General features: G+C 29.8%; 1 protein-coding gene across 1 annotated transcript in view; it reads left to right on the top strand.

The window, feature by feature from the left end:
• LOC106689288 (neutral ceramidase) overlaps positions 1-23,081 on the top strand; it is a gene marked incomplete at its 3' end in the record, with an annotated part of 128,579 nt that overhangs the window by 29,815 nt on the left and 75,683 nt on the right. Inside the window, 1 exon segment of the mRNA XM_067052609.1 lies at positions 22,736-22,860. Within this exon segment, the coding sequence (XP_066908710.1) occupies positions 22,738-22,860 (123 nt within the window).

The following is a 23,081-nucleotide window of genomic DNA, read 5'->3' as shown; positions in this document are numbered from 1 at the left end:
CGCACCCCCAACCATCTTCTCCTCATAAAAAATCTCATTTTATCAGGTTAAAAATGAACAGGAGGCGTAATAACACGTTAAAATAGAAAAGCAGATATAAGAAAACAAAATTGAACGCACTAAAAGATAGAAAACTAAGATGAAAGTTGAAATTAAATAAAGTTCGAGAAAGATTAAATAAAAATAATAAATAAGTAAAAAACAAATCAGGACGACCCACCAGTTGAGAGATTTTGAAACAGCAACAAAAATCGGAAGTATAGAGAGTGGAAGGGATGCAACTGTTGATGTTTTTATTTTAAACAAGCGAAATGCAAGGAAGATATATAAAATATGATAATAATAATAACTATAAGAAACATTGTAATAATAACTATGATGTCGGCAAAAATGTTATAAACTATTTTTTGTTTTCTATTGACCACATCTTCTTGATAATTAGAAATAATACGGTCAATCATTTATGTTATTATAAGAATAATTTGGAAAATTATGTATTTCTAAATCTAAGAATTTCCGACTTAATTTATAAAGCATGTGTGTTAATTTCGTTGTGTTCAAATCGAAAATTAATAGGACTCACGATCATAAAAACTAGCCAATACGGGAAGATCTTGGAGGGTTAAAAATTACAACTAATTACGCTGAAACTAATATATTTTATGTATTGATGAAGCGATATATTTTTAGTATATAAGTATGAAAAATAAATAAAATTTAACAGTTCACACGCTGCTAGGTCACTGGTATTTACATGAAACGATAGTATCAAACAGGAAATTGACGTCAGATCAAATGATGTTTGAAGGACGGACCTTTGGTTCGTTTGTAATCATGGACCTAGTTCCTGTTTCCAGCCAAATAAACACTGAAGATTCCAATAACCTAATGAGTGGAAGAGAGCGGATCAAATAGAGGATTTTCAGTCGTAGTACCTTCCAATGCAAACAACGCAAATCACCAACTAGAGAGCAATTAAATAAAACACATTATAGAAGATCATAATAAATAAGAAAAAAGAAATTAAGAAATATTTTGTTTCTCTATTTGTTTTTTTCATTATTCAAAAATAAATCATAAATCGTATATTATATAGCAGTATCATATTAAGAATTCACAATTAAAACGCAGATTTGAATTGAAACATGATTTTTTAACATTACTTCAAAAAACAACCTAAATAAAAAAAGACCTAAATGTTCCTTATGTAACCGATCTAGCTCGAACCCGATATTATTCCTTCCATAATAAACTCTCTAACCACCCAAACCCACTAGTTTCTAACCTTGCTTCCTCTTCCATTCCTGGCAATCCTCTGAGGTGCCTGAAAAGAAGATGGCCTCGTGACCTTATATTGTAAACTGTTTTTAGAGTTCTACTACTGGGTAGTTTCTCTACATGCTGTATCATATCATTATGTCATTATGATCAAATTTACTTGTATTTTTTATACAGTTGTAAATATCAATAAATAAATAAATACTTCAAAAAAATTAGTGCATACAGATCCTATAAAAATTAATAATATTCTTTTATTCATATTACATCTAAATGTTCCCAAATTAAACGATTGAACTTTGGAGAGAAAAATAAAATACCTAAAAATAAATAATAAAGTATGAAAAAGACTTATTTATTTTAACAGAACTGTGTTATTTTATCAGTGTAACATTGTATTTTGAAAGCTGAATTAAAAGTAGTAATTAATTAATTAAAAGTAAAAATTCGAAAAGTTATTCCGGCCGAAAGGAGATATTTTTCATAAATATTTTCCTCGTTACCATCTTCCTTCATCTTTCTTATAGCGGGTTCCATTGTTGTTTGTTCGGAGCCGGAAGGAAATAGATTTTTAAGAAAAACAGCATGGGTCAGATTGTATCTTCTTCTTTTACACCAAGCTTTAAAATTTTTTATCATTTAACGTTATTCTCTCATCCTTCCTTTTGGCGGCTTCAACACAAGTTTACAGAATCTTATAAGATCTCCTGAGAAGACGGAAATTTACACCCCTTTACCAACTCTGGTAAGTTAAAAACGTTTTCAATAAGTTAACAGTTTATGAAACAAAGTGATACTTCCAAGGCTATCAACATATTTATGTTATATGTATGTTATATATGATTATATGTTTAACATATCCCTACTTTCCTTGAATAGTGACACATCTGGTAAAAAATATTTTCTTATTTTTTATTCGATGTATTAAATAGATTACCGTAAGCTAGAGTTAATTTTAACAACTCTACTCGTACAAGAGCATAAGAGGAGAAAAAAGGCATTTATATCACCCCAATTTTTGATAACTATAATAAAAACTATGTATGAATAAAAAATGGCGGCTGTTTCAAACCGTTAAAAAAAATATATATTTTTCAATCGGAGCTCTATAACAACACTAAAAAACCTAAGAGATCATTTATAGAAGAGCAATTTTTCTAAAATATGAGCCGTAATAGAACCATTTTCGTTCAATAGTTCCCGAGATAAAGCTTTTTAAAAAGCAATACATAAAAAATGAACTAAAAAAATTATTGAATTTATTTTTAGAATAACTATCAATATTTCAAAAACCATTCGACGTACATATGTCTATTAGCACTCTAAATAAAGCTAGTTTAATGTACAGTAATGTATTTTATGACGTTTATCTTCGCAGGAGTAGTAGGTTTTGTGATGTTTCCTAGAATTAATTTTTTTTTTATAATTGTTATTTATAGCTGTGTACTTATATAGACATCAAGTAAATTTGCTGTAAGTGAAATTATGACATGATACAAACATGTGGAGAATCAACCCATTGATAGAACTCCAAAAACACTTCTAAAGGAGAAGATCTCGAGACCATCTTCTTTTCAGACGCCTACGAGAATTACTAGGTACTGAAGGAGAAGCCAGGTTAGAAACGAGTTGGTTTGGGTTGTTAGGAAGTTTATTATGGAAGGATTGGTATCTGGTTCTGGCCAAATCGGCAACATAGGGGACATTGAGGTCCTGATGGATGATTTGATTTGTGACAAAGTAAGGAGCATTAAGGATTTGAACTGTAAGGATTGGATTCGAGAGGAATTAGATGGTTTAGTGGAGCCCCATAGCTCAACTCCGTATGTCCAAATAGGCCTTATAATAGTCATGTAGATCAGTCTTTTGTAACGGATTGGAAGTTTGGACCGTTCGTCTAGTAAATGTTGTAATAGTCGGAATCGACGAGCAGTTTCCTGTCTTTTCAGTCTTGTATGAGGATTCCATGTCAGTCGTTTGTCCAGATGTAGTCCGAAGTAACGGATCTGCTCAACAGGACTAAGTGAGGTATTATTAAAAGATACTGTGGGGCAAGACGAAGGTTTACGACGAAGGGTAAATGTGATTTGGTGGGTTTTTTTGGAATTTATTTTAATCCTCCAGTTTTGGCACCATTCTTCAAGGGTGGTGATGTGGGATTGGAGGGATTGGGATACAATGGAAGGATCATTATTCACTGACAATAGGCATGTGTCATCGGCATACGTGGTGAGAATAGTGTTGGGAAAGGTTGGGCTAAAATTAATTGATATATAAATGTTCAGACAAAATTTTATGAGCAAAATTTATATTCATATGCGAATATCATGAAAACTACAATCTCTACGAAGATATATGTAATAAACAATATTATAGTAGGTTAAATTACTTTACTAAATTATTTTGATTACTAACTGACATATGTACATCTTATTGTTCTTGAGATATATTTTTTCAAACATCGAAAATGTTATCTGAACAACTAGAAATTATCATTTTTATTATTTTATGTTGTCAAATAAAAACTAAAATTCGGAAGATAAAGGTTATAAATTACCTCATAGTACATTTAACTAGCTTTAATTTGAGTGTTGATAGACAATTGTATGTTGAATGGTTTTGAGATATAGATTTCTCAAAATAAATTCACTAACTACTGATTTTTCAGTACATTTAAAATGCTTATCTCAGGAACTATTGGACGTAAATTGCTCTTTTAGGGCTTATATTTTAGCAATTCTGCTCTACTTTATATATCTTCTTAGGTTTTCTAGTGTTGTCGGTAGTTTTAAAGATATAGAGCTCCAAATGAAAAATATATTTTTAACGTTTTGAAACAGCCATTTTTTATTCCCCCAACCTATTCTTGGCAGACTCATCAATTTAGACTAGCAATTATACATAGTTTTTATTAAAGTAATAAAAAAATGGGGTGAAGTAGCTTTCTTTCCCCCACCCCGCCCCCCCCCTTCCCTTGCACTTGGATTCCTGTTCATTTCTAGGAAGTCTAGGGCGACCTCGGTAAAGAAATTAACCGCAGTCCATGGTACTATCTTCGGAATACATAAAGTTGTCAGTTGTGCTACTTTTTGAGGAAAGCAACGATGTGAGTTGGAATAATTTCGATCACGTATTTGGTAACCCACTGTTGGCAAACGGTTATGAGTCTTCTCAGCGCAGACTACTTAACTATCCCGACAGTTTTATAATTCCATTTTATTCATAGCGATTATGTCACTTCAATTATAGAGACTGGGTGCAGTCCACGCCGTTAGACGTCATGTAACCTAATGAAGGCTTATTGTCCGACTTAATTATCTACGAAAATGCCGTTACTATACATCGTTTGATCTATTCTTCATATTTTTTCCTTGGAGACGGAACAATTTGAGGCTACTCAAGCTTTATGCTATATTTTTTACTTGAGTGTAAACAATAATTATAATTATATGAGCCATTGGATCTTAAAATATTTGGTGAGTCCCTATATTGAATATAATTAAGTAGTAGTAGATATTCAAGCAATGCTTTGATTTATTTTGGAACAGTTGTGACCCCATTTATAAATCGATTAACGGATAATTGTCGATTATCTGCTATTGTTCCAGGAGCGATGCGATAGGGAACGATCTCAAACAAAACTAATGGAGTCAACAGAGCTGACCCCGATATTCCCCTTTTGAGATTTTCAAATATTTACTCAAAGGCCTCTTGGAATGTTGTTGTTTTTGGTAATACGCAAAGGCCGCTGAGAGCAAAAGTGGTGTATTTGTCATCAAAATTCATTAAAAAAAAATTATTTAATAAATTACCGAGTGTATTGATTTCAAATGTTTCTAAATTTGGATATCCTTCTGACAGAGTAGTTTTTAAGAGAAAAATCCATTATTTCTTTCAAAAAATGTTATAGAACAATCCCTAAAGTTTTGTATGCCTTAAAGTTCGACAGACTACTTAAACATTCAGTGGCTTATATAAAATATATCGTAATGGTGGACAATTTTAATTAAAAAAAATAGTCTGAATTGTTTATGTGCTTTTTCAGGTATTTCTAAATAATTTATTTCCACTAATAATTTATTATATGTTGCTTTTATTTAAACAATTATATTTAATTTAGTTTTCTAATTTAATATATTTATTAGAAATTTTTTGACTAATTTAACATGTTTAAAATTTAATATAATTGTTTGAGAGTGGATATCTCAAATTCAATTCATCCACTTTATTGTCAACAAATTTTATTTACATCCTTTGACGTTTCGGCCATTATCAAAATTGTTTTCATATTATTCCTTCACACGATAACACTAATATTTCTTAAATCTATCTTATCATTGATTTGCTACATTTTATAAAAAAAAAATTATACACTTACAGGCTAATTGCCAATGTCAAATAATCTTATGTTATCATAACAGTGCCCGATCAAATTTTTATAAAATAGCTAAAAAATAAATAAAATAATGTTAATTTATGAGTAATAAATAAAAATAATGTTAATTAAGTAAATAAATTAAGAGATGTAATTAGGTGATAACAGAGTCCCAACATGTTGAATTTAGGTTTTATTGTTATTAGTGTTACTGTGTTTGTTATAAGAAAATATTTTTTTAAAAAATTGTTGATACATTACGATGATATATTTGTGTAAGTAAATTGCCATTTTATAAAATTTTAACAGGAAAGTGTAATATTATTATGATAACTGTTTCAAAGATTATATGACATGGTCAATTGGCCCTTAGTGCAAAACATTTTTTAATGATTTGTGACAAATTATTGATGAGGTATGTATAATAAATATTATTGTTATTTGTGAGGGAATAATATGGTAATCAAATGAAAATAATTTTTATGTTGTCTCTTTGATAATGGCCTACTGCCCGAAGCTTTGAAGAATTAAATAAAATTTGTTGATATTATATTTGATAGATTGAAGTTGTGTTACAATTATAATTATATTTAAATTTTCAAACCAATTAGTTATATGTTACATTTGGAACAGAAAATTGTCCAATTGTGGGCTAACCAGATGTCGATAAAGGGTCCCTTTGGAGCCAATTTGGTTGCCACGTAACGAGTGACATGTAAATACTCCTATTGAAGGTTAGAGTCTCAGCGGTCAAGTTCTCCGGATTACCATGAAGTCTAATTACATCGGTCAACACGAATTTTTTGTCTTAGCTCTATATGGTAAATTCATTTTTCTTTCTACAACTAATAAAAGAGAAAATGGATTTACCACGTAAGGTTTGATAAAACTATAATTATATTTCCGATCTAGGCGAAATACTTGGTGTTTTTATCAATTGGTACTATTAATTGCAATACTACAGATGAGAGAATCGCTGTAAATACGAAAAAAAAAGTACGACGTTTTAAAATTCAGCTCCTCAAATACTGATAATTTTCCAGTTATTTTGTGAAATATCATCAAAAATATTCGTAAAATACTTTGCGAACTATAGTGTAGAACAAATTCGAAGTAAATTTAAATAGGTTTTATTTCAGCCTATTATAAACTGTTAAGACCCACTGCGGTTTTCTTGAAAATTACAGGTAACCAGAACTTTTTTTTTTTAATTTACATAATTACTTTATTTATTGATAAAAATTAAAATCTCCGACAAACTTGGGTAATGAGTAATAGTGGTAATTGAACACAATTATACCAAATATTAAAAAAGAGAATAGCAATAAGTAAAATAAAATAAGTAAATAAAACAAATTAAATAAATAAAATCTCCATATGAATATAAACAAAAAAAAATGAATATTATAAAATAACGTATGAGGGGATCAACCTTTGAGGTGGATTGTAAGAGGTGGAACTAGATAAGGATTGAACCAAAGGATTAGGATGATTAGAAAGGTTTATAATTATAAGTGATAGTTGACCGTGGATGACTTATACAAGGAGAAGATGGTTGGGGGTGCTGTCAAAATAAAACACAAATACGTTGATGTAACTTTTTTAATCAAGCCAACGTTTACCTCTTAAAAGACGGTATCAAACAACATAAATATTCTGTTTCCTCACATAATCATTCTGCCTCAAAACTTCTTTATCATTAAATCATTCCTTCGATTTCCACAAAACGTCTATACTTGCTACAGTTCGTAACCATGACAAAAGGCTCATCTCTGAAAGCCTGTATATCCAATTAGAACCTTCTTCTGTTAATTGAAAAACCGACAAGCACAACGTATCATTAGCATATTCGCAAATAGTTCATTTATTAAAAAAAGTAATTTTTTTTAATTTTTTAAAAATTTATTTATTTTATTTTTCCGCTCACTTTGTAACGTATTATTTCACTTCTTAAACTTTTTCTAACACATTTGTCGTCGCCTTCTTATATATGTTTCCTCTTTTTAACTGTTGTTAAATACTCATGACACTTTATCATCTTCCAGTACTTCGTCATCCTTGTACATATATATATTTTTAACATTTTCCAAAAACCATTTGTCGTCATCCTCTCACACGCTTTCTTCCCCTAAATATTTTCTACTTTTTACTTTTTATTTCTTACTCACTTGTAACGTTTCCTCTTAAAACACTTATTCATTCTTTTAACGTATTTTTTAATTCGGAGTTTCGCCGTTCTCGGCGCAGAAACCACTTTGCTGTTAGATTTCAAGCTAACAGGTTCGCTTTACTCTATTTTTTTTCTCCTATCTTTATTTTATTTCCCCTTCTTTTCTAAATTTTCCTTATCCACGTTATTAGTTATGTTCACCATATATTATTATTATTGTTTTCAAATTTGGTTTTCTATTCATTTGTTTTGCTAAACATTACCTATATTTTGTCTCTTTATCTATTATTATGGTTACATATATTTTCTTTCTCTCAATTTTATTTTTCTTTCCATAATTTTAATTTTTAAATTATTAATAACTAATATATTCATATTTCTTTGCATTATATAACTCCATTTCCTTAATTATGTTATTTTACCTACTTATTCAATTACCTATGTATACATTTTATTTTCCACTTCTCTCATCACTTTATTTTATTAATTCCATTCTGTAAAATTATTTACTTTATGTCATTCTGTTTATATTTTCTGTATTCATAGGTTGTTATCATCTTTTTTTTTTAGCCCTGATAAAGGCTAGAAATTCTAGCCGAAACGTTGGCACGATTAAATAAGTTACATAAACTTATTTTTGTTTTATTTTGACCGCACCCTCAACCATCTTCTCCTTGTGAAAGGTTTACATAGAATTTTGTGAATTTGGTTGGTGTGAGGTCAGGGATATGAAGGTCATGGTGTAGTGTTCTGTTGGATATGTAATAGGGTGCTTTGACTATGGTTCTAAGAATTTTGGATTGAAAGGATTCGATACGTTTGATGTTGGAAGGTTTAGCTGTTCCTCAAAGTTTTATTCCATACAACTTGGCTCATAGATCACAACCACTATTTCATACTCAATTAGGCGCATCGAAGGCTCAATATAGAGTTTTCCTATTTCAGTGGTGATTAGGGGGAGAACTGAACGTGTATAGGAAACTCGTGAGCTAGTTTGTTCGAGTGCCTTTTTAGCATTCACGGGTTTGAAATAGGCTGCCTCTAGAGCTCATTCAAATCAATTTTGTATTCGAGCCAGACGTCAACAGGGATTCTTTCATTGAGCTTGAAATTCAGCCTCTAATTCATTATTTATTATTGCATTCACATTCAAATTTGAGACAAAGCTATAAAATATAAAAATCTTGGAAGGTAATAATATGAATACCCTTCATTAAAAATGTATTTAAAAAAATGTTTAACTTCATAAAAGTTTCTGAGCACTGCCTACTCGAGGCAACCTGTCATTTAAGACCTTTGCTTAAAAAATATTTGAACACCAATACATTAGCAGATTATGGACACACCCCTAAACACATAATCCTTTTTTCCTTCAAAGTACATTTTCGATTACTGCTAACAAAAAATGTTCATTTAGCTGCAAGTTTCATATACCTCCAATTTTCGTTCTTGAAAACATGGAGGGATTTTTTACCACCACATAATGTTTTTTGTGATTCATTTTAAATTTTAAAAAATGTGATCCAGATGTTAGGGAGATGGAAAATATATGTCTTCTTTAAGCAGGAGATATTTATTTTAAAAATCATATTTTATAAATGTTCGGTAAATTAAACTTATAGTTTAATGATTTAAGTTAACTAATAAAAAAATCTTTTAAGTTTATTGGGGTACTGCAGAATTGAAGTAGAGACGATATGGAAATGTTTGAGGCCCTGAAGAAATCTCCTAAAGCCAAGGAGTAAAATCTCGTCTTAATTAATAAATTCTTAATGAAACCTAATATTTTAAAAACGTTATTACATTTAGTAACATTTTATATTTTAATTTTTCTTCAATCGAGAATTTTCCGTATTATGATTAATTCCTAAGTCCGCAAGCATTGATGACCTATGGTGATTGATGCATTTATACGTCATAAGTAACAGACAGTATGAATATTCGCCAGACTTATCACCAACAGATTTCCATTTGTTCAGAAATTTGAACAACTTTCTTAAAGGTAAAATTGTTCTAAATGATTCTGAGGTCAAAAATGCATTTTCTTCTGAATTTATTTCTGGAATTGAAAAGTTTATAAAACTTTGGGGAAAGTGTATAGAAAATTAAGGTAAATATTTTGATTTCATAAAGTTATTTACTGAATAACATTTCCAGGGAAAAGTGACAGTTAATATAAAACGGTCTGATTGTTACCAAGGCAATTATAACATTTCAAATAAAAATTAGTTTAAAAAGAAAACTTAACAAATTAAAGCAGTGGCTCTCTAATCACAAACATATAACCTTCTCATTTCCGATTATTACTCTCTCCTTCTCACTGTTTACCGGATATTATTAATAAACAATATAGAAGTATTCTGAGAAGGACAATAAATTGTAAAAACATCATAAGATATTTTTTTATTATTTATTTAATGTAACTTACAACTCTGCAAAATAAATACAATAAGTAAATTGGATGAATGTTTCAAAGACTTGAAAATCTGGGGACGGAACCACCCATTGGTGATACTTCAAGCATTAATTTACATTAGAAGGTCCCGTGGCCATCTTCTTTTAAGACACCTCGGAGGATTATCAGGGATTGTTAAGGATGAGAGATTAAGAAAAAGGATGGTTAAGGAGTTTGGAATGAAAAGACGCATATCTGTTTTGGGCCAAATCTGTAACGAATGGAATATTAAGGTCTTTGTGGATGAGTTTTGTAACGTAATAAAGGATTTTACGCAATTTTAAACTAACAAATGAACCGTTGATATTATGGAACGTTTAAAAATTACAAGAATGAAACTTGGATTGGTCAATTTGTTGGATATTGGCAACTATGGTTCCCCATCTTCAGTTGAGTTAAAAACAGCATCTAACATTAAAATTTTTGTTTTTTTTAATGTTTTCTGCTTTATTTATAACCTTATGTTAACAAACAAGTACACATACAGAACCTAGTTTCAGAAAATCCTGGAGTGACCCACTTTTACCGAAGTTTCCAATCGGTATGCGTCAAAAGGGAGAAAGAACTCCCAAACTACAAATACTCTGTGATTTGATTCCCGAATCGGAATTGCCCTTTCATGTCACGTAACTAGACCACCATCAGCCAGAAGGGATAAGATTTTTTTTTGCAAATAAAAAAGTAACTAAATTAAATTGCCTATTGTTGATTCATAAACGTTACTAAAAAAAATTAAGAACGTAAATGACAAATCGGTCTAGAAAAACAAGATTTATTTTCACTGTAACTGACGTAAAATTACCGCATCTCTATGGAATTCCCCGATTATGAATTTTAAAAAATTGGTAACTATCAATCAAAATGATCGAGGAAAAATTTTTTAAATCACACTATTTAATAAAAAGAAAGCATAATATATATTTTTTTATTTGTTAGTTTTATTCAATAAATGCATCAATTTTGTAATATTTCGACCATTTCTGTTGGTTATTTTCTAACAGTATTCTCTTCAACTCAAAAAAATTTAAATACTCTCTGGAGTCGTACATATAAAAATGGATAATTTTTGCGACTGGGGTAGAGATTGAAAATAATTGAAAATGATTAATAGAAAAGGAAAGAAACGTCACAGAATTGGGATATATTAATAAATAAATTACTTTTTTCTTGTTTGTCAAGGATATATATTTTTCAGCTCAGCCAATAACAAAAAATACAGTAATTTTATTACCGACTGAACCTCAAGTACTTCAAATCTATATAACTATCTTTCAATAAAAAAAGAAAATTATAATCTAGTTTTATATTACACCGGCTGACTTGGTAATGCTTAGCTATTGCTATATTTGAGGATTTATATAGATTTAAAGAACATAATTGCATATTATTGTATTTAGTTATTATTATGATTTGGTAACATAAATTGACCCAATATATGCGATGGCATTCAGTTTTAGCATCTCATTTTTAAGGAGTTTATATTCGTTTTTAGCACCTCAAGAAACGAATAAATACGATTTTTTTTTTAAATTGGAAAATAAATTTTTTGCCTTACAGTGCATTGAAAAATCAAAAAAATAAAAATAACTTTAACATGACCCAACTAATCTTCACGCGACTTGGGAGTGGTTTAGTTCACCTTTCCTACGGTTCTACTAACGTAGAGATTGGATAAAAGACAGAGGAGCTATGAACGATTATATATATAATATAGCTTAATTGAATTGAGCTTAAATTTTTTCTTACTCCTCGGAAAGACACGAATCGTTTAGTATATAATTATTAACCATGAAAACGATACTTTCTGTAATATTGTTTATAACTTTCTTTCTACTTGAGATTAATTAGGGATTGGATAGAATAAAGAGAAGTTATGAACGATTATATGAACAATGATCACTGGCCAGAAAAACCTCCGAATAGATCAAGATGGAATTTTTTTGATTTCTTTTAAAAATAGTATTCAGCAGTTTTAGACGACACTAAAAGGAATATTTCCTTTTTCCCAAAAAAAATTATTGACCTACATTACCCTGTGCAACATTATGTTTTTATAATTTTTTTTTAACATAATAAGTTTAATAGACTCAGTAATACTTAGTTTTTATTCTTCGGAAAGAGACGAATCAATTGGTGTACGATAACCGTGAAAAGAAAGCATATTTTCTGAGCTACAAACGAAAAAAGCTTAATTTGGTTCATAATTTTTTTTCGTTATATTTAAACCTTCTCATAGTGACAGGGAACATTTTGAAAAAAAAGCACGTAAATCGGTCCAGTAATTCAAAAGTTTATTTTGGACGAAGATTCAACCATTCCCATTTATATATATATATATCAAATAATAAGTATGGTCCAATATTACATATTTCCTCATTGATTTTGATTGATACTTGGTAAATAAAAATGAATTAATCTAAAAAACAAACAAATAAAAGCAATAAAGGTGGTCTTAATAAAAAAATAAAAATTAGATTCGAAGAATCATGAAATTTCTAATGGTATGTAAGTCGGCTTCTTTGTCTTACAAAAACAATAAAATTTATTTTTCTTTAATGAACTATTTGAATCAAGTTGAATTTATTAAATATAAACTAAATTGAAACATTTAAGTTCAGCATAATTAATATATTTTATTGTGTTTAACGCATCAAGTAGTTCTCCAGAGCTCTTGAATTAACAAGACAGTGATTTATAAATTTTAAAAAAAGTCCTCCTTCTACTCAATCACCTCCTATATTTATATAATCTACTCCTTTAATTTTTTTTCTATTTATTTATTGCAATTTACAACTATTTATGTAAATAAAAACACATTAAGCAAATTTGATGTAATATAAAAATGGAGTGATACATGTAGAGAATCTACCCAGCGGTAGCACTCTAATCATATTTTTACACTAGAAGATCTCGATGCCATCTTCTTTTCAGGCACCTCGGAGAATTTTCAGGAATAGAAGAAAAAGCAAGGCTAGAAGCTAGGTGGTTTGATGGTTAGGGAGTTTATAATAATTTATATCTGGTTCGGGCTAGATCGGTTACAAATGGAACTTTAAGGTCTTTGTGGATGATTTCATTTGTGACAAAGTAGGAAGCATTAAGGATTTTACGAATAATTTTGGATTGTAAGGCCTTATCATTGTCATGTAAATCAGTCATTTGTAATGAATTGGAAGTTTGGACCGTCTAGTAACTGCTGTAACAGTCGACGTGCAGTTTTCTGTCTTTTTAGTCTTATGTGAGGATTACAAGTTAGTCGTTTGTCCAGATGTTGTCCTGGTAGCGGCTTTAAATCCTAAAAAGAAATAATATAGAAATTACCATACTTGAAGTGGTCTTAATTTCTTATGGAACAGGCACTTAATTTCTTACCCGGTTTTCCTCTTGGGAATACCTTTCTGAATGACGCAGACAGCAGGTCGTATGACCCTTCCTCACCCTATTTCACAATTGTAAGTAAGGAAGGATTTCAAACTTGAACTTGATAAGGCCCGGCTTAGAGATAGCGCGTAATCTCACAAAGGACTTCTCCTTTGTGTTAGTAGCGTAGTTAAATAAGCCGATTATGCAATATTCCTGCGTTTATGCTAATTGAAATGTAATGTAAGCTATATATCATGTATTTTATATTAATTTACAGACAGATTAAACTTTAAAAACTTTTTTTTTCAATAATAGAATTTATTTCTAATAACATATAAATTATATATTTGTTTACATTACAATGAAAATTATTGAAATTTTAGCCAGAATTAATACTTGGCTACAATATAGCTTGCTGAAAATAAAACTTTAGTATAATAGACTCTCGCTAATCCAAAATAATCAAAACATTTGGATTGCCCATGGGGAAAATAAAGGTCACTTTATAAATTGCAAACTAATAAATCAACAGTACAACTTTGCCTTAAGGATTAATTTAATAAAAAAGTTTATTATATCCACTGATCAAAAAAAAAAATTGAAAAAATAAATACGCCTTCTAAATTCAATCCGCTAATAGGATTTTATTTTAAATAGAAAGAGTTGGTATTTTTAAGTAGATTGCTTAAGGCTCAATACATAGAGTGTTAACAATACGGTTTCACTGTATGTATGTATATACCTAATTTATAAATAAAATAAAATCTTCAATTATTATTTTTTTTTAAAAAAGATGGTTCGGACTATGGATTGATCTAGAATAGCGGTTTAGGGAATAGGTTTAGGGAGAGTCCGTTGTACCAGGTTTAAATATATAGATATATAATTTGTAAATATGCATTATTTGGTTCAACAATATCCTCTTTATAACAGAATAATTTAATTTTTTTTAACAAATTACTTCAACATCGTATTATTTAATTTATATATTATTTTAAAAATATGATTATTTAGTAAGGAAATCAATATATTTGATTGTGTTTATATATATTAATAAGGTAAATATATACTTAATATGCAGGTGCGGCATGGCTCTATGGTAAGGCACTGTGCCACTAACTCCAGACGGGTTCGTATTTGGCTGTGAAAGATAATTATTTTCAGTCTCGATCTAGCCGTGAGTCAACCTTGTGGGTGAGGGAGCACTCCGGTTTCCACACAGCCTCAATAAGTGGGTACCATTAATGAGGCAAAAATCTGGAAGACGAGCGTGATTCTGATCAAATCACCTACATTCACAACCGTTGGTCCAGTACTCAATCCGTGACCTGTTCAGATCTATTTATGTACTTTATATATTCATAGATGCTGAACTAATAACACAATCACATATACTGATTTCCTTACTTTATAAATATGATTCTAAAATAATGTATTAAATAAATTAAATAGATACAAATCTGAAATCAAGATGAAATGAAGGTAAAAAAAATTAATTATTCCGTCACAATATTGGTATGGTTGAACCAAATAATACAATCAAGTTTATATAATTATAAATACCGACAATTAAATAATACTTCCCATATCATCTACAGCTTGAGGTTGAAATGTTTTTTATATTTCATCGTGTTTTTAAAAGTGAATAATATATTTCAAAAATATTCGAATTGACCTCCTAAGCGATGACAGTACATAGGAGCAATTTGGAAAATATTTATGGTACATAAAAGATTAATAAAATAGAAGTATAGAAATTAAGATATACAACAAGGGACAATTGCGTTTACTAATGAAACACTCGGCAGTGGGAACAAGAATGGTTTTTGATACTTCTACAGTTTACTTTTGCAACAAAAATCTCTTCTGATCCTTTGGCCTTGTTTCATGTTTCCTTCATTTAAACTGACAAAGTTCACTACAAAGGTATAGTATCTCTAAGATTATAATTACCATGTAATTTTTAATTAAATGGGCCTAATTTGGTTTAATTAAGATGGCAGGTAAGTTGTAGGCTCGTTAGCCAGTCGGAGCTTAGGGTACTCTTGGTTGAACAAATAAGGAAAGGGTCTTCGCTCGATCGTGTGGGCTTGATTAATGTTGGTTTTGTGTAATTAAAAGGTAAAGAAGAAAATCGGTTTAGGCTGGAAAATACGAAATAAAAAATAACTGTATAAATAAGTACACAGCAAAAATAACATTTCTTTGAAGAGTCGTATTATAAGAGCAGAGAATATATTCCAGAATTCTCCAAAAATACTCATTTATAAGCCATTAAAACATTTTTTTATTTAATAATTTATTTATTGTTATTTACAACTGTATAAAATATATACGACTTGTAAATTTGCTATAAGTAATAAAATGACATGATACAAACTTATGGTGAATCTACCCATGGTTAGAACTCCAATAAATTTTCTAGAGAAGATCTCGGAGCCCACGGGAGGATTATCAGGTAATGAAGGAGAAGCCAGGTTAGAAACAAGTGGATTTGGGTGGTTTGGAAGTTTATCATGGCAGGATTGGTATCTGGTTCTGGAAAATCGCCAATATATGGAACTTAGAGGTCCTAATGGATGACTTGATTTGTGACAAAGTATGGAACATTAAGGATTTCATGAAGGATTTTGGACTGTATTGATTGGATACAAGAGGAATTCGATAGTTTTGGATCGGAAGTTTAGACCGTTTGTTTAGTAAGTGTTGTAGTAGTCGGAATCGACGAGCAGTTTCCTGTTTTCAGAATTGTGTGAGGATTCCATGTCTGTCGTATGTCCAGATGTCGTCCTCAGTAACGGATCTATTTGACAGGAATAAGTGGGGGGTATTATTAAAGGATACTGCAGGGCAAAAGTTCAGGGGCTTACGACGAAGGGTAAATGTGATTTGGTGGGATTTATTAGAATTTATTTTAATCCTCCAGTTTTGGCACCTTTCTTCAAGGGTGGTACCATTAAAACATAAACAGTTTTTAGTAATTTTTTAATCAAATATTTTAAAGTAAAAACCAGCTTCTGTTTTGTTCACTTAACATTTTTGAAGGCAATTTTTAAACATCATTGAATGTATTTCTTCATAGAACGTACTGGCCCATTAACATAAACCTGAAATCATGTGACAGGATATTATTTATGTTCTGTTTTATGACTGGAGTGAAAAAATAAAAATAATAATTCTATAAAAATACATATTTTAATAGAAAGTATATTCTGAAGATATGAAGTTGTTCTAAATTGCTAAAAATGTCAAGGAAAATGGAATTATTCTTTCGCTCAATATTTCACTCAACAGCTAGAAATCACGCAATTATAATTTTCTCTCATCTTTCTTCCTTTTCATTGGGTCTTTCAATCTTTAAATCCAGTCTTCTAATCAAATTCTTCAGAATGTAGAGCTCAGGAAACAAATCAGATTCAAAACAAATATAGTCTGCTAGTTGTGATTTTTTATATGTTTTGCTTTGGATTGACATTGAAAATCTAAATTTGAAACTCGGCAGGCGACGAAAGATTTCTTTATTCTCTATAACTTATTACAGAGAATAAAGAAAAATGTTCGTTAATTGTTTGTTCCCTGCTTGATATATTGGAAACATTATATATACCATTTTTAAAGCAATGTAAATTTTAAAAAATATCTTATTAGAACTCTGTACGTGTAATAGTACCCGAGACTGTTTTTCCACAAACAGAATTTTATTATTTTTTTTTAATCTCTATTTGATTTAGATAAATATTGTTAAAACTACTCCTACAATTAATATTATCATAAATTTATTAAAATTAATTCTACAAGCTACGGTAATCCACAATCCTGTAAGTTATTGATACATGAAATTTTTCTGAAGATGACCCTTTTTCGACCGATGCACGGTAATATCAAATTGGTGTTATGTAATGATGTCCTTCAGTTATAAAAATACCTAATATTAATCATATTTTAATATGTTAATTGATATTAAATTTCTAATAATTAAATTATAGTTAATACTCAATCATATTATTATAAAAAAAGAATTGTAAATAAAATTACTGCGTTAAAAAAGAAGCATTGTATTTTCAAAATAAATTAGTAAAATTTTACAGGAATTAGATTAGAATAAAAACATATATAACACTAAAATATACAATTCGGAGGTGAAAGATTTCATAACTTTTGTTTCTTTTCTGTTCCGGGTCAGTCTACTTCAATATTTTCCTCACTTTTTAATATTTATTTAAAAGTAGTTTTAAATGTTTAATATTTATTTCAAATTAGTTTTAACTATTTAATATTTATTTTCAACTAGTTTTAATTGATGAATATTTTTTTAACTAGTTTTAATTGATAAATATTTATTTTCAATTAGAGTCTATTTTTTTTATACTTTATTTTCCCTGATACTTCATAAGTAAGTTTTAATTAACGACTGTAAAAAGAAAAAGTTTGGGAACAGCAACAAGGTCCCTTACAACTAAAAGTTGTTTAAAAGTTTTCTTATTCTCATGGTTTCCATGATATGATGATGTCCATATATATACAATATATTGTTAGATTTGTAATTGAGTTTACCAAGTTCTGCTATTGACACATAACCAACATCGTTCTGAACTTTAACTGGATTCGCCACTTCCCTCTTTCCCTCTGTTTTCGTTAGTTATTCCATTCTTATCAACTGAAAGTTAAACTAAGTATACCAGGTGATTTTTTTTTTCTAAAAAATAAATCCGATACCAATATTTCGATTGAATGTAAACTGTATAAATTATTAAATATATGGATTTCGGATTTGATGAGGTAAAATATCACAGCTACTCATTTAAAATAAATAAACGTTTTAATATTTTTTTAAATCCATGTATGCGATTCTATTCGAAGTAAGAAATAGAATAAATCTTTATAAAAAAAGCATTATACGAGTTAAAGCCAGAGTTGTGTAATTCACATTTCATAATGTGTTTCTATATTAAAGGAAAAATAAATCCACTAATAATAGAGTTGAAGCAGCATTTGAAAACTTTGAACAACATGGGTTGTAGGGTCTTGTTTTTATGGCTGCCAGGTCATTGTGGGATCACTGGGAATGAAAAGGCAGACTCACAGGCCATACTAGCTATAAAGATAGGTCAAGTTGTTACATCATCAATATGCAAAGTGTTATCTCATGGATAAAAGAAATCGGATGGCAAGAGGAATGGTTCACCATGAGAGAAAACAAGTTAAGAATGGTCCAACAGACAGTGAAACGTCCAACCAGAAACTTGAATCTGCTACGGAGAGATGTGGTATTAACACGTCTTCGGATAGGCCATACTCGACTCATCCACGGTCATCTCAAGAAAAAAGAAAATGCACCAATGTGTCGCTACTGTGGAATCGATCTCACCGTATTTACAGGAGATCCCACTACATTAACAAAACTTTTTCACTTCTTAAAAATCATTAATATTTACGATCACATATAGTCTAACTGTCCAGCAATAGATAAGTGGATGCAAAATTCATTACAGCAATTTACTAACTACCTCAAATCTAATTGTAACTTTTTAAAATGTAAATCATAATTGTAAATATGTAATTGTAATTGTAAATTTGTAACTTGTAATTGTAATGTAATGTAACTTGTAATTGTTAATTTGTAACTTTCTCACTTTGTAATTATATGTAACTTTCTCACTTTGTAACTTTGTTAATATGTCAATTGTTATCTACTAACTTTGTAAACTCAGTGTAAATGGCCCTAGTGGTCGAAACACTTAAATAAATAAAAAAATCAAGAATTGCTAAATTGTTGATAGAAAAAATGGATAGATACAACAATAGTTAACCAATTTGTCGATATTTAAATATTATATATTCTTGAAAATGTGCTTATTGATCTGCACAGCAGTGTGTGCTCAACCTGAAACATATAACAAATAGCTCATCGTAATTTATACCATTTTTGTAGTTACAACTTGAAACAACAAAAAAATAAAATTTAGGTAATTTTAATTGGCCGGGAAGGATTGATTCTATTATTGTTGGTGTTATGATCTCCTATTGTGAGATTGTGACAAGTCGTACATATATAAAAAACATATTGTAAAAAGAGTATTGCGATCGTAAAAAATTTCGAATTTCGTGGAAAACATGGTTTATGAGCAATTATTTGCGTCGATAATAGATTGCAACGATTTGAAATCGTAAAAATAAAAATTTGTTATCAATTTCTAGCAATTAAAAAATTTAAGTTAAATTAAAAATTTAAAAAAAATCTTAAATTCAAGTCAACATAAAAATTAAAATTTCAAAAATAAAAAAAAAAGCTTAAATTTATGTTAAAAACAAAATTTAATTTTAAATTAGTAATTCAAAAATTCCGAATGGCTAAAATTGAATAACGGCGGAAAACACCGTTTACGCACAAATCGTTACGCAAATACCGTAAAAAAGAAAGAAAAAAAGTTATCGATTTCTAGCAATTTAAGCTTTCAGGACGAGTTGGATCAAAAGAATTTCGAATATGAATTAGACTTTAAATTTTACTTAATATATAAAAAATAAATACTTCATTATATTGAACATTCCAGAGTAAGATGCCTTGGAGAATGTTAGAAATGAAAAATAGACCAAAATTTACAAAATTAAAGAGGTTAGGGAGAATAGGGACGTATGTAGCTGAGCTAGTTAATGTACCGCTCATCCTAATCTGGCCTGGGAATCGACGTTTATTTCAGTGGCGGTCCCACGAAATGGAAACTTGACTTTCTCATGATGGTTAGGATATGGTAGTGCTTTAAAGATAATCTCCCCGCATATTAAAAATAATCATGAAGGGGGTTATAAAAAAACAAAGTTATAGGGAATGAACATGTATAGTGGGATATACTCAGTGTGTATAGGATGTATAACCAAAACTTCAATATTGTTCGAGATTATTATTGGAACATTCAGCACAATTGAATTTTTTTTTTTAAATATATAAAAGAATCTGCCACGTAATGTACAATTCACATTCTTATGTAAAAAAGAATAAATAAACTAATTCGAAAATGAATACAGTTGAACAGTAATAATACAAACAATATATACAAAACATTAATTTTAAAAGTTTACCTTAATAAGGGCTGAGTTAAGGTCGCATTAGCCGCAGACGCAATGAGGCCACTACTAATAACACCAATAAATATATTTCACAGTCGAATCATATTTCGTTGAATGATTGGACTTCTATATTTGGCTATTAGTTCAAAACACCAATCTACTGCATGCTTTATAGTAGAATATCATATATAGAATATTATATAGAATAAACGGAGTGAATAAAAAATAGAATAATATGAATCGATCATCTATCCTAGCCCTAGGCCATTTATCCTAGAACACGACATGATGGATAACTCTCACCTGTCATATCCAGTTCTGGCCTGTGGTATGGTCATTAGGGACAAGTAGCATATATTTGTAATGCATAAATTATTCAAATGTTGTGGACATAATCGAATGAAATAGGTTGCAAAAAATTATAAATTTACGTATTTCTTACTGCAGTTGAAGTATAATTTTTCAACGATGCATCTTTATTTACCATAATTATAATATATACTATTAGGGAAAATTCTATTAATACTAAAATTATTTAAAAAAAACAAATTTGAAAATATAAATTATCTCTAAGGTTGTGACGATTAGCAGTACCCAACAGTACTTTCTGAGACATTCATTTATTTACTTTACGTCACGAAATTAGATCTATAGTAATCCAGCTGATTTTTAGATGGCTGGAACATCAATTTAAATTTTTTTTTGTTTTGTTATCCTTCTAAATTTTATAATTTTAAACATCATATGTATGCATATGCCTAGGTAGCACAGTAGGCGTAAGTCTCATAATCAATTTAATTTTTTTTTTCGTAACCTCCTTTATTATTAAATTTATACAATACATACATACTAATTCATAATAGAAATGACAAATGTATACTAGCATACTACTGCCTTGTATTAATTATGGCATTGTAAGATTAGTTGCAGGGTCCAACCAACGTAGTCAAAATCATGCAGCTAACGCCAGTGAATTGCATAAATATTGGATATTTAAATATTGGAATTTAGTTTCATAAGAGCTTTTGATCGAATCTGGCACCCGGGACAGCTTTACAAACTCCGTAAATTCCTACCTCCTACATACTTTCTCATCATTCGTTCCTTTCTCATTGATAGATTTTTCCAAGTAGACCATAATGGTTCCTATTCATCCCTTTATTCTCAGTCCGCTGGTGTTCCTCAAGGTAGTATCCTTGGTCCCATCCTCTAAACCGTCTATACAGCTGACATCCCAACCTTAGACTATCCTCACCACGTATGCCGATGCCACATGTGTTCTCGCTGTTAATAATAACCCATTAATTGTATCCCAAAATCTCCAATCCCATATCACAGCCCTCGAAGATTGGTGTCGTAATTGGAGGATTAAGATAAATTCCAACAAATCCCATCAAATCACCTTTAACCTTCGTCGTAAACTTACCGACTGCCCTACAGTTTCATTTAATGATGTTACTTTTAACCTGGAATCCTCACACCAGACTGAAAAGACAGGAAACTGCACGTCGATTTCGACTATTACAGCACTTACTAGACAAACGGTCTAAACTTCCAACACATTACAAAAGACTGATCTACATGACTGTAATAAGGCCAATCTGGACATATGGAGTTGACCTTTGGGGCTCTACTAAACCCCCTAGTTCCTAATCTTGCATCCTCTTCCATTCCTAACAATCCTCCGAGGCGCCTGAAAAGAAGATAGCCACGAGACCAGCTAATGTAAAATGCCATTAGAGTGCTACCAATGGATAGTTTCTCTACACGTCTGTAACACTCTAATTTAACTTAGATGAGATTTACTAAATGTATTATAATGTACAGTTGTAAATAGCGATAAATTAATATTAAAAAAAAGTTACATAAGATGGTAAGATTAAATTACGCGAGAATATGGTACATGCGGAATTATGATAACCTAAAAATAAGTTTTAACATTTCAGGTTGTATCCAAAGAATGAAATAATTATTAAATAAACTAAAAGTTACACCCATTTTAATGATTTTGTTTTCCTGTTTACAGTCATGGACTGGAGCAGTGGCTTGGTGTTAGTATGGCTCAGCCTGAGATGCATTACTCTTGGTTATGGGTACAAAGTTGGAGTAGGAATAGCAGACATAACTGGGCCCCCAGCTGAAGTAGCTTTTGTAAGTTGATTTAAATTATTTAGAATTTATAAATAATTATTTCAAAATGATTCTAAAAATATTTTTAAAATCCATAACAGAATCAGAACCATTTGGTTTGCTTTTATTATATCACATTTTTTATCGGTCAAAAACAAATTTCAATTACTTTGGTTTCCTTTATTTTTTATTAATTAAAGTTTTATTAGACTTATCAATGCTTCATAATCTTTGTATATAAC

This window comes from Halyomorpha halys, unplaced genomic scaffold (genome assembly GCF_000696795.3).
Source record: "Halyomorpha halys isolate HHAL.00 unplaced genomic scaffold, Hhal_1.1 Scaffold1320.1, whole genome shotgun sequence".
NCBI classification, from domain to species: domain Eukaryota; kingdom Metazoa; phylum Arthropoda; class Insecta; order Hemiptera; family Pentatomidae; genus Halyomorpha; species Halyomorpha halys.
This window is presented reverse-complemented; position numbering and strand designations above follow the sequence as displayed.